Source organism: Macrotis lagotis, chromosome 5 (genome assembly GCF_037893015.1).
Source record: "Macrotis lagotis isolate mMagLag1 chromosome 5, bilby.v1.9.chrom.fasta, whole genome shotgun sequence".
NCBI lineage: Eukaryota > Metazoa > Chordata > Mammalia > Peramelemorphia > Peramelidae > Macrotis > Macrotis lagotis.
This window is the reverse complement of record NC_133662.1, coordinates 225,666,168-225,682,710: the sequence shown is the minus strand read 5'-3', so window position 1 is coordinate 225,682,710 and position 16,543 is coordinate 225,666,168. Positions and strand designations below refer to the sequence as shown.

The 16,543-nt window shown below is 37.8% G+C and overlaps 1 protein-coding gene and 1 long non-coding RNA gene across 11 annotated transcripts in view; one reads left to right on the top strand and one right to left on the bottom strand.

Annotated features, from left to right (window-relative positions):
- Positions 1 to 16,543, bottom strand: part of PDE4DIP (phosphodiesterase 4D interacting protein) — a 239,330-nt gene that overhangs the window by 203,938 nt on the left and 18,849 nt on the right. For all 9 annotated transcript variants that reach the window (XM_074188585.1, XM_074188592.1, XM_074188586.1 and 6 more), the window contains exons 2-3: positions 9,749 to 9,804; positions 4,815 to 4,966 (exon numbers count right to left, since the gene is read on the bottom strand). In XM_074188585.1, the coding sequence (XP_074044686.1) occupies positions 4,815 to 4,966; positions 9,749 to 9,804 (208 nt within the window). The remainder of the gene's footprint in view (positions 1 to 4,814; positions 4,967 to 9,748; positions 9,805 to 16,543) is intronic.
- The window catches only part of LOC141488497 (uncharacterized), a 34,890-nt gene that overhangs the window by 5,364 nt on the left and 12,983 nt on the right, over positions 1 to 16,543 (top strand). For both annotated transcript variants that reach the window (XR_012468709.1, XR_012468710.1), the window contains exon 2: positions 2,532 to 2,650. This is a non-coding gene — a long non-coding RNA (uncharacterized LOC141488497). The remainder of the gene's footprint in view (positions 1 to 2,531; positions 2,651 to 16,543) is intronic.

Genomic DNA, 16,543 nt, shown 5'->3' with positions numbered 1-16,543 from the left:
TCACAACACACAAGCAGGGTTCAAGACCATAATTTGTGACTTTGGAATATCAAATAGCATCAAATATAAATGCTGCTCTCACCCCATGTCAACACCCAACCCTGCCTTCAACAGCCCAATGCTTTGAACAGTTATATTACAGAGATACATTAATCCTATGAGAATGGTATTTAAAACAACAAACAAGCAACTTTTATTTGTCCCTGATCAGCTAGACATATGTATGGTCTGAAGGTAATAGAATATTATACTACCATAGGAAACACTGAATATGAAGAATGCAGAAAATCAGAGGAAGACATATGTACTGATACAAAATGAAGTAAGCAGAACCAGGAAAATAGTAAGAACTATGACAGAAAAAGAAATGCTATAATAATAATAATGATTGACCTCAAAGAAGGAAGGAGAAAATGCACATTGCTTACTCCCTCTTTGCAAAGGTGGGAGATCATGGAAGTGGAATATTTTGTATACTGTAAATCTTGAATGATGGGTTGGTAAGCTTTGTAAAATTTATTTTTTCTTTTGTTCCTTTCTTTTCTGATGTTTGTTATAACAATTTTCAAGGGAGTGAAAAGGGGAAAGAACTATTACAAATGAAGGTGATATAAGAACAAAAACATCAGTAAAAATTTGAAAAGAAAATGAACATGAACAAGTCTAATCAAAATTGTAAAGTCCTCAAAATTTATCTTCTGTCCTTGGCAAAAATGTGATTAGCATGAGTTAATCAAGACTTTGTCCCAAGATGCTGATGTAGAGAAAATCTTCATAACTTTTAGATACACCACGCATGACCATCTTCTACTTAAGTTGTCCTCCTTCATGGGCTTCACCCTCAGCAGGGTAAGCCTCAGAGCCAACATATTCCCATCCCCTCCCACTGCATTTATTTTGGACTATTTTTTAGGCCACAGCTAATCCACCCTCATCCACACCCAGGATCTGACCATCCTCTCCCATAACCTCTCCTTTCAATTGAATTTTTCTCAGGGTCAATTACAATTCTCATCCTCAAACCCAACCCTTGTCCCCCACCCCTTTCCCCCCATCAGTGCTTCCCTTTTTATCAGATAACCAATATTTTTCCATTTTCTTCAGCATCTCTCAGAAACTGGAAGACTCACACATGAATCAATAATTTACACTTAGATTTGCTGATTGACTTATTTATAATTCATTATGAAACACTCAGTCTGATGGATTATTCAGCACTTACATTTTAATGCTTTTATCTTTAATTACAGAATCAGAGTCTTTGCCTCTGGAATTTCCAGGTCAATCAGTTCAGAGAATTTGGAAAGGAGGGGAAAAGGATAATCTGAACTCACACTATTCTCTTCAGAAACTACTGGTATTTTCTGGACCTGAGAATGCATCCCCTAGCACTGGTCCCCTCTCTTCCCACAAGTCCAGTCATCTCCTACCTTGCTTTCTATTTCCTTCCCCTCTAAGTTGCATTTTGGATTTCCACTCCCATGTCCCAGAAATCTATCCAGCCTTGAAGTGCATTCAAAACTGTGAGATTCACTCGTTGGGTGAATTCACACCTTTGAGGCCCCAGCCTTCTCCTGGAATCTCCATTTAAGGAAGATGCACTCTAATCTTCTTCTACCATGCCTCCAGGGAGACTAATGACTTCACATCTCTGTCTCATTTAAATCCAAGTCACTGGCAAGTCAAAATATCACCCTTCTGATGTCATTGGTCTTCTTCAAGAATGAAAGCCAAATGATAACAACTCTGTTGCCTCAATTTCCTCAGAGTATCTTTGAATGTTTCCCTACTTCCATATCAGAATGAGGTGAGATCAGAGACTTAGCAGAGTACATGGAAAGTACATAATAGTGCTATTTAAATGACATTATTATCATTGTTATTACTGAATTTGAATTCCCAGTACTTAGCAAAGGACCTAGCATATAGTAATACTTGCTGACTGACTTGTTCTTAAATTAAGCCAATCTTTTTCATTCTAATGTAAAATGGATCAAAAACACAATTGGGGGGCAGCTAGAGGGCGCAGTGGATAGAACACTGGCCCTGGAGTCAGGAGCACCTGAGTTCAAATCTGGCCTCAGACACTTAATAATTACCTAGCTGTGTGACCTTGGGCAAGCCACTTAACCCCATTTGCCTTGCAAAAACCTAAAAACAGAGCCATAATTGGGAAAGTCACGATGTGGAAGGGATAACTGTAAATGAAAATGAAGTTTCTGATAAAGTAAATCTCTAAAATACCTTTTAATCAGATCAGACATTTTACTAGTGTAGGAAATGCCTTCAGAGAAAGCTTCTGGTACAGCATAGATATAATACAGAGCTGACTGTGGCACTAAAAGCTTATATTACTTATCCAAGGTCACATAGCCAGTATGTCAAATTCAGATTTTCCTGCCTCTAAGACTGACCCTCTATTCACTGTCATGATGCCTATCACTTCTGAAGTAGCACTGTTCATGAAGATTGTTTGAGCCAGAAAGGGGAATATGTCCTCTGATCATCTTGGCCACTTCTTTGCTTCTCAGCCTTGGCTCCCTGACATCGGTTCCCCAGACCAAGAGGACAATGAGCACCAAAGAGTACAAAACAGATGCTGTGTTCCAGAAGGAGAGGAGCCAACAACTTGGCAGTCCACTTCTAAAAGGTAGCTGATTCTTGATCTAAACTATACAAGATAGAATGAGATATTAGAGTATGGACCAAGTCTATGCTTGACCAGAGAGTATACTGACCCTTTCCTTAAAGGATGATTTTTTCCTTCTCTACTCATTTTATTTTGTCATTAATCCAGGATGAGTTTCAAAACTTTTTATTCTATGATTTTCTTATGCTTCAGGAAGAGATATTTTTTCACTAGACAAAATAAAGTATCAATATTCCAAGGCTATACTGCTAACAGACAGGCGTAATAAAGACAAAAATGAGGGCGAGGTGAAAAAAAGAACAACTTTGACATATTAACTTGTATTTTGAGTCATATTATTTGCAAGCTAAACCATAGAAGACTTGGGGAATATCTAGCTCTAAAACGGATATTTGTAACATGGCTTTGTTCTCTGTTCACCAGAGACTACATATCCAGCAATTACCAGAGCACACCTCAGCTGAGACCATGTGCCCACTAATCATGATAAGATGAGAGAAGCAATACACCCAGAAGAGAGATGGCACATTCATTGGGGAATATATTCAATGAAAGTGGAATGATGATTTCACCAAAATGTATCAACAGTTTCCCACATACACACAAATAGAGTGTCAAAGGGGTGAAAAGTTCTTCCCCACTTGTGTTAACTATACATGTTCTCCCTCATGTTTGAATACAATATATGCTTACTATCCACATAGATGGCCTGTGTATTTGTGGGACAGAGTACATTAGCTTTATCGAGGAGGTAGATGTTTTATTGCTATTTTATTAAATGTCTTCGTTTTGTGTTGACTATGTCTTTTTGATGACTAGAGGGAAATTAACCATACAGATAGGGAGTTGAGTTATGGTTTTGAGTGAGTGTGGACCTATAAAGTCCATTGAGTCTTTTCTAGGTAGCTTTCCTGGGGTACCATGTGTGAGGGAAGGTGTGTTCTAGGTGCCATCTTACCAAAAGAAAAACAAAAAAAAGCTAGCTGTGTGTGTTTTTGAGACGTTGCTGTTAAAAACTCTAGATAGCCCTGGTATCCTTCTTCACACTGTATCAGATCTCAAAGGCTGGAAGAGAGAGAGAGAAAGGAAGAACAGGGAAAGGGTCCACCATGTTGGCAAAGTTCCTAGTTTGCCACCCACCAACATCACCCAGCTGTTCAGATCTCTAAGCTCTAAGAGTTAAATCCTACAGTTTACCCTCCACCACTGAAACACAAAGCTCATGACTCACCAACATCATCGAACAGATCTACAGAACCCAGCATTTCTAGTCTTTAAAACCCACTCAAAAGCTCCCAGAGGGCTCCTGCAGTAACCATAGCAACCCTTAGTAAAAAGGACAGAAAAAAGGTGTTTGTTATGAAGATACACTTTTGGCCCCCAAAGAATGTCAGAGAGGGGAGGGTGTGAACCAAGTCCTACAGAGAAATAAATGTAATGCACAAGATTTTGTGAGTCTGCCAGAATTTGTCATCACTTTCAAATAGAAGCTATTTAGAGAGTTTGCCTACATAGAATTGAAGGATTGCCAAATCTCTCAGGTTATATGTTACATGGAATGATACTTACCTCATCACAGAACCTACCTCCCAGGGTTGTTGTAAGCATCAGTCGAGATGCACTTTACTAACCCTAAAGTACTGTATTAGTGAATATTATTACAATTATTATTTTATCATTATTATTAATCCAGAGCTATATAGAGTCTCTATGGTTTTGGTTTTTGTGGGAATATTTGTTCCCATTTTAGGATGATTTCAAACCCAAGGGACAGTCCATTTCAGAACTGATGGAAGTTTCAATCTACTTTTGGAGATTCCTGGGGAGAAACTTGGGGGGTTAAGGCATGGAATAACTTCCCTTCCTTAAACCTGGACCAATATCACTCGGAACTAGGTGTAATTATCATCACTGGCCTGATAGCCAATGGATCTCCCTGGGAATGACCCCTGGAGTCAGTCTGAGCTCAGCAGAAGAAACCTTTGGCCTAAGAACTCAATTCCTGTATAGCCCAGTATAAATGCCAGATTAAGGAGTAACCCCCCCCCAATCATGACATTATTAATCTTGATGTGATTTTTATCCTGGGGGTTATTCCATAGATAATACTTTCCCATCATATCACTTCTTCTAGGAATAGTAATAGTGACCCATAACCACTTACCTTTTCAAAGTCTCTGAGTGCTTGTGTTTGTACCAAAGGAGCTTTCTCAAATGCTCTCAAGGAGTGTGTCTGCCCAAAAGGAACCTTCTCAAAACTTCTCCAGGAGTGTGATTGCACAGGGGGACCCCGTTCTTTAGTTTCACTGAGAAAAGCTGTGGAGAAAACAGGGCAAAAGAAGCATGGTTAATGGCATTTTATGATTAGTGTCCTTGTTAATCCCCCCCTTTTTTCCCCTCTTGGGCATCTGCAGAATTTTAGCTCTTTGAAGCTTTGGTACATGAGATGGCTTAAAGCATCATGGAGATAGCTCTCCCTCCAGTCTACCAAAGTTCTGCAATACGACCAACTGAAAATATCATCATGATCACTCAGAGGATCATAGACATAGAGCAAGCATCAAGTTCAGTCCCCTTTTTTAAAAATGATGAAACTGGGGTCCAAGGGGTTTAAGAAATTTTACCTGAGGTCACAAAGAGCCAAGTGTCAGAAAGTTTAAATACTGATTGTCTGACTCCAAAACTAGTTTTCTTTGTTTTTTTTATTAAGTTTTGTTATTTTATTTAATTATTTATTCTAATTAAACATTTATATTCTCTCCCTCCCCCAGGGAAAAGAAAAGAAGTCAAGTAAAATGAATTTTCATATGGCCATGTCTTAAGAATGTGTGACTTATTTTGCAAATTTAGACTGTCAATAAGTGGGTAGATTCTTTATTGTCAATTCTGCGGAATCATAGTTGACCAGAGTTCTTAAGAATTTCAAAATAATTTATTTTTACAATGTCATTATTTACATACCAAAACTTGTACAGATTCCCCTAATTGATGGATCTTTCTTTAGTGACCCTTAGTTTTTTGCTACCATAAAAAAACAAGGAGCCAAAAATGTTTTTGTAAAATATGGGTCCTTTTCCCTCCTTCTTTGATCTTTTTTGGGGTATAGGCCTAGTAGGGGTTTTGCTGGGTCAAAAGACAGCTGGTGATTTTTGAACTATACAACAAAAGGACACTGACCTCTTGAACCAGTATCCTCAGATCATTTTGTCTTAGTCAAAGGATGGTGGCTAATTTGGGGTCAGATTTCTACCGGGAAGGGAGGTCAAGATACAAACTTGTACACTAGCAATAGGGCTCAATTCCACAAAAAAAAAAAATTGAATTAAAAGGAGGCTTATTAAGCATCTACCAGATTTCACAAATAATTAAGCAAAGTACTATGCTAGATGCTGGGGATAGTAAGTTGCTGTGAGAACAGCAATTTATAATCTAATGAGGAGAAACTCTACATGCTCAAAGGCCCAACTAGCAGCAATAGATAAAAATTTCAGAAATGGAAATTTAGGTTTGAGGCAAGAAAAAATTCTTTTAAAAAAAAATCAGAGTCATCCCAAACTGGAATGAACTGCTTCCCAAAATAGTGAGAGCTTCTTCACTTTTTGAACAAAGCCTAGATGAACACTTATAAGATATGCTATAAAGGAAATTCAATTTAATTGGGGATTGACCTAGAGGTTTCTTCTAACTCTGACATTCTGGGGTTCCACAATTTTGTGAAAAGTCATGGTGCAAGGAACAATGGGATACATAGAAAGAGAAGGCTGATATATAAGTGCTATGATAATATAACAGTAACAACAATAGCGAGTATTTAGGTAGAAGTTTAAGGTTTGAAAAGTTTTTTACATGTTAACTCATTGGACCCTGACATCAGCCCTGTGAGGTAGGTGCCCATTAATGTTCTCATTTTAGAGATGAAGAACCCTGAGGTTGAGAGTAGTTGAGGGACTTGTCTTGGCAGGATGACACAGCTAGTGAGTAAACATATAAGGCCCAATTTGAATCTAGAGCATTCTGACTCAGTATTCTGCCCCTTGCACCACCTTGCTGCCTCCTTAGGAAAAATTTAAGGAGAGATCACTTTCACATGAGTGAAAAAAGGATTTCTTGGCAATAGACAGGGGAATTGGCACACAAGGTGGGACATGAAGGGATGAGACTTCATCAAACAGCAATTATTGAAGATGGGAGACAATAGGACAGGAATTGGATAAATAGTTCGGTTTGATTTGTCCCTAGAGTATTCCAAGAAGAGTAGTATGAGAGAAGACTATGACCATGAATTGGAGTTAGATTGGGGAGAAAATGGATGCTAGGATTTGGAGTTTCTACTTTATTCAGAAGGCATTGGGTGGAGGAGGTAGAGGTGGAGGGAAGAACATGGACACAAACACACAGAGACACACACACATACATACACAGACACACAAACACACAAACATGTTTTTAAGTTGAGGGTTATTCCACTTTTTTCATTCCAACTGAATCACAGCATCTGAGAGGTAGAAGCAATTTTTGTCTTAAAGATAATTTTGTCTAACTCCATTACTTTACAGATGAGGAAGGACCTGGGAAATGTAGGTGACTTATCTGAAATTACTCAGCCAGTGTCACCCCCCTTAAAAAAGTTCTTGGGCACAGGGCAGCTATTTAAAGAAGTACCCAGAAGGGGGTGCAGAAGTACCTCAGGACTGTTCATCATCAATGCAGCACCTGCTGCTGGATTGACATTGGCAGGGGGGGAAGTTGGCAAAGACGTTGGCTTAGAAAATAAAGAAGGGTGGTAGAACTAAGGAATGGGGGAGAGGAGAGTGGGTAGATAGGCAGGAAGGATTCTATTTTTAGAACTTGATCCAGGAGTTTTAAAAGTCCATTTATACTATGATGCTCTATATAGAGAATAAGGGATGGGGCATAAGGGAAGTATAGGACTCATTGGTATATACTGAGTCACCCCCTAGCACTATAGTGGTAGAGTACCACTTTCCAGAGCCACATAATGGGCATATCCACTGACCAGAGAGGTGAGCACACACCCATAGAACACCTCCTGGTATTGTATTGCTCAGAGGATACCAAAACAGAGAAATCAGCCCTCCAGAGCCATGCAGAAGGCCAGAAGCTAAAGGAATTGTGACCACAAGAGAAGAGGTTTACTCTGCTACCTGAGGTTCAACAGAAACAGGGCATTCACTGAGTGAAAAAGAGAAAAGGGGAAGGTATTAAGGGGTTGAGAACCAAATGTAATAGCCACTGGCTTTAAGAAATGAGAAAAATAAATAGAATTATTAAAACTGAATAATTCAATAATTTTAAAAGCAGAATCACTAATACCCCCATGTTTGTTGTTGTTCAGTTATATATGACTGACTGTCTGTGACCCCATTTGGGATTTTCTTGTCAAAGATCCTGGAATTTTGCCATTTCCTTCTCCAGTTCATTTGACAGATGAGGAAACTACGACAGGATTAAGTGACTTGCTCAAGGTCACGTAGCTAGAAAGTAGCTGAGGCCAGATTTGAACTCAGGAAGATGAATCTTCTTGGCACTCTATTTACTGTGTCACCTAGCTGTCCTAGACATAGTAGGCTCTAATTATTTGTTGAATTAAATCTCTTTCTCTTTTGTAGTATAAAGCAAAAACCTCTGCCATGAATACAATTTCTTAAAGAAGTAAATACAGTCCAAAAATCAACTGTTAATAAACTACAAGTCTGCCTTCACCATAATTCAACCAAAATCAGATGAATGCTGAAGACACCCAGGAAAGACTAATGGGACAAATATTTGCATTCTCATCAACTCACTATTCTTCCTCACAAATGAGGAGGAGATAACCATTCATTCCACAAAAGGGGAAAAGCCTAGTAAAGTAGAAAATACAATGAATATGAAGTAAAAATGATTTAGGTCTCAAGCCCAGAAATCCAATTTTTCACTGCAGGACTCTGGATAAGTTATTTATTGTTCTGTGCCTCAGTTACTTCATATGTAAAATGAGAACAATATTTGTACTAACTGGACAATTATCAGGATCAAATGAGATAACATAGGTAAGAATATTTTAAAACTATAAGTGGACTTTTTCCAAAAACTAGCATAGTATTGTGAAAATAGTCATATATTGGGGCTCAGAAAACCCAGATTTGCATCATATATGAGTCACTTAACAATTATTTTCTTTGTTTTTGCAGTGTTATGGAGATAAGTGACTTGGCCAAGGTCACACAGTTAGGGAATTATTAAGTATCTGAATCTGGATTTGAATTCAGGACCTCCTGACTCCAGGGCCTGTGCTCTATCCACCTAGCTGCCCCGTGAATCACTTAACGTAATAGAATATCTTTCCTTTCAAAAATATGAGAATAATACTTACCCAACCTAACTCCCAGGATGGTTGCGAGAAAAGTACACTGTAAACTTTAAGTATTATAGAAATGAGATCTATTAATATTTAACAAGCTTTTCCTAAGCACCTGTATGAAGCCTGGTGCCAGGAGAAGACTATCAGTTAATTGTTTTAAGTGCATAGAGCACTTGAACTGGATGGAGTCAGAAAGACCTGAGTGCAAATACAGCCACAGATGCTTAATAGCTATATGACCCTGGGCAAATTACTTAACCTCTGTTTGCCTCAGTTTCCTTATCTATCAATTGAACTAGAGAAGGAAATGGCAACCACTCTACTAGCTTTGCCAAGAAAATTGCAAAAGGGGTCATGAAGAATCAGATGAAGCTGAAATAACCCACAACAAAAATGAGGAAAATAATAGGTATGGATGATAGGAGATAATATTTGTAAGCCTGTCATAAACTTTAAGGTGCTGATATAAATACTGTTACTGCTAATGTCAAAAGTATGGACAAAAGGATCCTATAAGGAACTGAGGGGTGGCTAGGTGGCGTAGTGGATAAAGCACCGGCCTTGGAGTCAGGAGTACCTGGGTTCAAATCCGGTCTCAGACACTTAATAATCATCTAGCTGTGTGGCCTTGGGCGAGCCACTTAACCCCATCTGCCTTGCAAAAAGAAAAGAAAAGAAAAGAAGAGAAAAGAAGAGAAAAGGAACTGAGAAGCAAATGCTTGGGTTTATCTTACCTGCTACATGACTTGTTCTGGGCATCATTTCTCCATCATCCTCCAAAAAATAATCCCTATAGAGAGAAATAAATGGTTAAATATTTCTCTAAAACCCATAAGGCATGATACCATCTTTCTTTTATCAAAGACTTTATTGATGCTTTTTAACATTGTTGACACTAATATCCTCCCCATTACAATCCTGCCTTATAACTTATAATTTAAAATTCTGCATTCTGATTAAAGAAAACAAATGATACATTTACTAGGTCAAGGAATATATGCTTCATTCTCCATCTGTAATCCACCACTTCTCTTGCTAAGAAGATGGAGTACATGGCATTAATTTTCCATAGTCAAAATTCATCATTGCATTGATCTGAATTTGGATATCTTTGAGCATTGTTTTCCCCTGACTTCTTGAGGTCCTGGTGAATATCATTTTCTTGGTTTTATATCACTTCATACTTGTTTCTCTGAATTTTCTTTTTCCGTTTTCTTACATCATTAAAATATTCCATCTCTACAAGTTGTTCAGTCACTCCTCAAACAGTGAGTATCTGCTTTGTTTCTGAACTTTTTCTATGGAAAAAAAATTGTTTCTAAAAACATTTTGATTTATTATGAGACCTCTCTCTCTCTCTGGTCTTTTGGGGTATATATGTCCATTTTTGGTAAAGATGAGTGAAACAATTTAGACCTCTTGTAGGGCACTTCCAAAGTATTTTCCAAAATAGCTGGCCAACTCTCAACTTTAGTGTATCCTCCCCACTACCCCTCCAATATTATTCCTGTCTATTATCTTTGCTGATCTCTATTGAACATCAACATTTCAGAATAGTGCTAGTTCTGGTGTTCCTGTTCTAATAGTTTATTAATATTAGTTTATATTAGTATTAAACTTTTCTGGTACAGTAAACACATACACACAGATATACATATATTAAAAACACAAATGTACCATTAGCCAATCAGATATCTATAATCAGTCTTGGTATCACACTGAAGCTCAGAAGTCAGCTTAGATTCTATTCTGTAGAAACATGTCATTTATCTCTTACAAAGATATTTAGTCCAGGGACCAAATAAGAATGATGGACTTTGAAGCATGCCATAGCATATCTAGTTTGGGGTTCATCTAGACCCTCTGCTTTCCTTTCTTCTCTCTTAATGATCTATTAGCCATTTTTCTTTTAAAAAAATCCAGAGGGTGTACAACATAAAGCCTGAATTGTTGCTACATATTGATTAGGTTGTTCCTTTATTTTTTGCAAGGCAATGGAGTTAAGTGCCTTACCCAAGGTCATACAGCTAGGTAATTGTTAAGTATCTAAGGTTGGATTTGAACTCAGGTCTTCTTTACTCCAAAACTGGGGCTCTATTCACTAAACCACCTAGCTGCCCTTACTTATTGATTAATTTGACAAAAGAAATTAATGGGGAGGGGAGATCATTTCGGGGCTGGTGAAACAGGATTGTCTCCCTCTCCTCGAAAAAAGAAAAAAAGGAAGAAAAAAGGGACATTCAAGTATTTTTTAATGTACAAAACAGAAGAGAAGGAAGCACAGACAAGAAGGATAGCTTTGAAAGTTATATGTTGAATTTATTTTATACTTAAAAGGAAAAAACAAGTGATATATAATAGTGGGTCATAGTTTCATGTATAATCCTGTTTTTTCTGATCCACCCTATACAGGTTAATGCTCATTTTATTTTATGTTTGTAAAAAAAATTAATGCAAAATAAAATCACCAAAATAGACTTGATAGCAGAAAGATTAGAGAATCATTTTGTATAAATTGTGGGTAACATCTTTTCCCCATTTTTAGGTTTTACTTCTTGCTCTTTTACCCCACTCCCCCAAAGCCCTCTACCTCCATTCATTCTTTGAATGGTGTCACAGTATTTAAAATATCTGGTTGTGTCCCTCTATCCTTCTTTACTGTTTATCCCCTAATGGTGTGGTCTCCCATTGGGAGGCTAGCCCACTCTTAGGGAGTGTGATTTCCCCAGTGAGATCTCATGGCCCTATTTCCTTCCTTACTACATATTCCCTGAAGGCAGTGGCTGCAGCTATTGCTGCTAGTCTCTTTCTTCATTTCTGCTAACCACAGGAATATATAAACATTTCTCTGTTCCCCCCCCACCAAAAAAAAGTCAGGTTATTACCTCACTACAATTAGCTTTTAAGACAGTTTCCAGAGAAGTATTAACTTTAAAAGAAGGGACCACATAAATGTCTACTCCCAGGAGAGCTGGGAGCATCATAATCTGAGAATAAGAAAGAGTGCCATGGATTAATTTTGGGACCTTGGGTAGGTTACTACAATTATCTAGCCTTCAGTTTCTTTTTATGTAAAATGAAAGTATAGAGATGGTTTATGGACACTTCTAATTCTAAAACTTGACAACACCATATACTAATGGACATTTAACCAAACCAGCCATTAGACCTTTCTCCAAGGAGCGCAGTAGCTTTCATTCTTTTCAGACATGACCTCACTCACTGCATCTCAGATTATACATTATAGATTGGGTGAATCTGTGCAAAGTATGACTGAGAGTGGAACATATGGTCAATGTGTATAGAAAGCAGACCTATTGGATGCCAGTCTCCTTCTATCCCTCCCTAGCCTAACTTGCTGCCTACCCAGTTACAATCAATAAATAGTGGGGCAAAAAGGTCAATTCAGATGGATGTAATGTTAACAGAGGTATTAGTGGCTCCTCAGGGGAAGGGGGGAATCACTTTACTTCTATTAGTGGTTTAGGTTTTCTCCTCCCCTGTACCCAGAAAGTAGGGCTAATTCAACTGCTCAGCAAAATTGATAAGAAATTTAATGCTCCCTAAGGGAAGTAGATTTAGAGTGGGAAAAATAAGGGGTATGTGACTAAGGAAACAGGATTTGCAAAATTTTCTGCTTATCTAAAATATGAAAGAAAACTAGAGGAAGGACAGAAACAGGTCCTAGGCACTTAATTTGGCATCCATTTTTAAATTAAATCAATTAATTATTTTAATTTAATTAATTTCTTTTAAATTAAAGAAACAAAAAAATTCTGAACAACACAATGGCCAACCACAATTTTAGAGGACTCAAGATGAAAAACTAAGGAGAACTGATGGACTCAAGGTGGATATTGAAATTTTTTTTAAAAAATCCCGAATGAACAATGGGGATGTTTTGTAGCGTTTCTGTGTGTGTGTGTGTGTGTGTGTGTGTGTGTGTGTGTGTGTGTGTGTGTGTGTGTATCCTCTGTCTCTCTGTCTCTCCTCTCCTCTGTGAAAGGGGGAGGGAAGAGAGACAGAGAGTGAGAGAAAGACAGAGACAGAGGTCAGAGGAGTCAGAGGGAGAGAAAGGATAGACAGAAAGAGAAAGGAGAGAGGAAAAAGCAGAGAAAGAGAGAGGGAGGCAGGGAGGGGGAGAGAGAGAGAGAGAGAGAGAGAGAGAGAGAGAGAGAGAGAGAGAGAGAGAGAGAACCAGAATATAACATTTAAAAATTTCCTAATATGTTCTAGGCACTGAACAGTGGAAAAAAAGACACAAATAAAACAATCTCAACCCACACCTTTCTACTAGCTTTCATAATGGAATAGAAGCTTCCTGAATGCATGTATTACATCCTGGAGGGAGTTAGTCCCTGATGAGATGATTTTCGCTAACCTAGGATGTAACAAGGTATTGAACTAAGTGTAAAAAAGAATGTTGAAACACAAAGTAAAAAAAGTAGGTAAAAAATAGATGAGGGGGAACATATAGGTGGCTCAGTGGATAGCACTAACCCTGGAGTCAAGAGGACCTGAGTTCAAATCTGCCTCAGACACTTAATAATTACCTAGCTGGGGCAAGTCACTTAACCCCCTTTGCCTTGCAAAAATAAAAAAAAATAGATGAGGAAGTGTTAATGTGTTAACAGTCTGCTATCCTTTTATGAAATTTGAAGTTCTACCTGATAGAATAGGAAGTATAACTTGTCAGTTAATGGTAGAAAATTAATCATACCTCTTGCTGTACAATTCAGTCAGTAGAGTTAGGAACCGGCTGTCAAGGATGAACCTAGCCTCTAAATCAGTCTACAACTCATAGGGAAAGGAGAGGATTACTTTCTCCCCTGGTTCCCCTTTGGTCATGGCTATTTACAGTTATACAATTATATCTGCTGGCTAATTATTTAAGGTAAGTTCTCCAGTGGAACTCAGGAGCTATAATTTTACTAGTTCAGATAAATAAGGTACTCTGGAACCCAAAGGTGGTAGCCCAGAGAAGGGTGATATAGATGGAACATGTCTTAGTCTTCTTTGCATTGCCACATCATCCAGTAAAATGCCTTGTCTATACCAGCCGGGTGACTGAATCTAATACAACTTCCCATTCTCTCCAATTATTTCTTCTACCATGCAGAGGCTCTTAACCTTTATTTTTTATATTGTGGAAGCCTGGCAAAGTTTAAAAGTCCTATGGGGTTTTTGGTCTACATTAATAACTAAAGGAAATGCTAAATTTCAGTTAGAGATTAATGAAAATAAAATATAATTTTGGGGTTCATGTTCATAAACTCCTTAAAATCTATCCAAAGCAGTTGGTAAACCCCAGTCTTGCTCTACACCATCCCCTATGCATGCATCAGCATTTGCACAAGCATAATCACTCACAGAGAACTCCCATCTGAAAATGCAGCTCATTCTGGTTTTGGAAAGCTCTGATAGTTATTTATAGTTATGTCAATTTGTAAATTCTAAATTCTTCCTTATATATACTAAATAGAAATCCTTCTCCCTTTAACTTGTACAAACTGGTTCAACTTTTGCCCTCTGGAGTTTGGAGAATAAGTCTAATCCCTTTTCCATATGACAGCCTTCAGATATTTAAAGACTGGAATTATGGCATTATTCCTCGTTGGCACAATTCTTTGCAAGATCATTCCTTAGCAATGTGCTTTTTAAAAACTTTTACCAGAGTCAAGAAAATCTGAAAGAAATTGTGTCCAACAGAACTTGAGAGAGGACTGTGAGAACTAGGGATCTTGATTACAGTTTTTCTAAAGATTTTTTTAGAACCGTGATGCCAATCTCAAAGAAAAATGGGACCACTAATTCTTACATAATGATCCCACATATTGACTTAGAAAAATACATATTAACATTATCTCTGTTCTATTGTATTTTTATTTATTAAGTTTTTTCTAATTAAATTTTATTTTGGAGTGTTGTATCCCTTAAGGCTGTATGTTTGACTCCTTTGTTTTAGAGCACTATGTATTACACAACTAAGTCATATCATTCTGTGCTATATTTTGACATTAATTATTTTCTCTTGTTTGGTAAGACTTTGCTAGTCCTTAAGTATTATTTTCTTCCATCAATATATCCTCATATAACATGACTGAATCTCTTCAACATAATCGTCCTCTTTCAGATTCACTCTAAAAGTCAGAGAAGGAAGGAATTAAGGATGGAAGGAAACTTAGCAAATAGTCCAACCTACACCTGAAAAGAAGTCTTTCTCTATTCTACCTAACAAGCAATCATCTTATCTTTGCTTACAGACCTCCATTGGGTTAACTCATCCCCTACTGGGGCAGGCCAACCTATTCTTGGAAAGTTCTAAATCAGAGGAGTTTGGCTTTTTTTTTAATCCTAATTATCAGTTTGCTTTTGCAATAGTCTCCCATTGTTGCTCCTTGTCCTGCTCTCTGGGCCTTTATTCAACAAGTTTAAGCCCCCCCCCTTTTTTTTTTACAAGACAGACATTCAAATACATCATTATAATTACTTTGTCTCCATCATTTTTTTATCCAATGTTCCTCACTAGCTATCATCTTATATTTCTCTTCCCTTTCATGAGAAACCTTGAAAAAGCCGCTGTAATCAATCTTTGCACTTTCTGTCTTCTTACTCCAAATCCTCTACAATCTAACGTCTGTCTTCTTTGCTACATCAGATCTACATCCAATCTACAGCAGATCATGCTCACTAATCATGGGTGATCCCAAGGCTCTGTCCTGGGCTCCCTTCTTTTCTCCTTCTATCCTACTTGCCTAGTGATCTTATCAGCTTCCATAGCTTCAATGATCATTTCTATATAAATAATTCCCAGATCTATAGAGCTACCTTCTCTCCTCACCCTAGGCTCATATCACCAGCTTTCTATTAGACATCTTGAATTGGATGACCCATAGGCATCTCAAACCCAACATATCCCAAACTGAACTCATTGTCTTTTTTCCCTAAACCCTCCTTTCTTCCAAACTTCCCTAGAGATGTCAAGGGAACCACTTCCCAGTTAACATGACTCAATCCCTAAGTATCAGTCTCAAATCCTTACTCATACTCACCCCACATATCCAATCTATTGCCAAATCTTGGCATTGCTATGTTTACAATATCTCCCAAAACCCTTTCCATCTTCTCACCTAGACTATTGTAATAGCATATAGCATTCTGGTTTGTCTGCTAGTCACTTGAATCTATCCTAAATGCAATGGCTCAAAGTGATTTCCTAAAAACTCAGGTTTGACCATATCACCATCTGCCTCCTCCCACCCAAACTCCAATGGCTTTCTATTTCCTTGAGGATCTAATATAAAATTCTATCTTTTACTCTTTCACAACTCGGTCCCTTCTGATCTTTTCAGTCTTCTTACACTGGACCTCCTCATATACTTTACAATCTGAAAACAATGGCTTTCTTGACCTTTTTTGCATACAACACTCCATATCCCAAATGTGTCCATTCACTGGCTGTGAATATGCTTCCTCCTCACCTCTGTCTTCCTTCAGGACTCAGTTTAGAATCCTACCTTTCAGTAAGC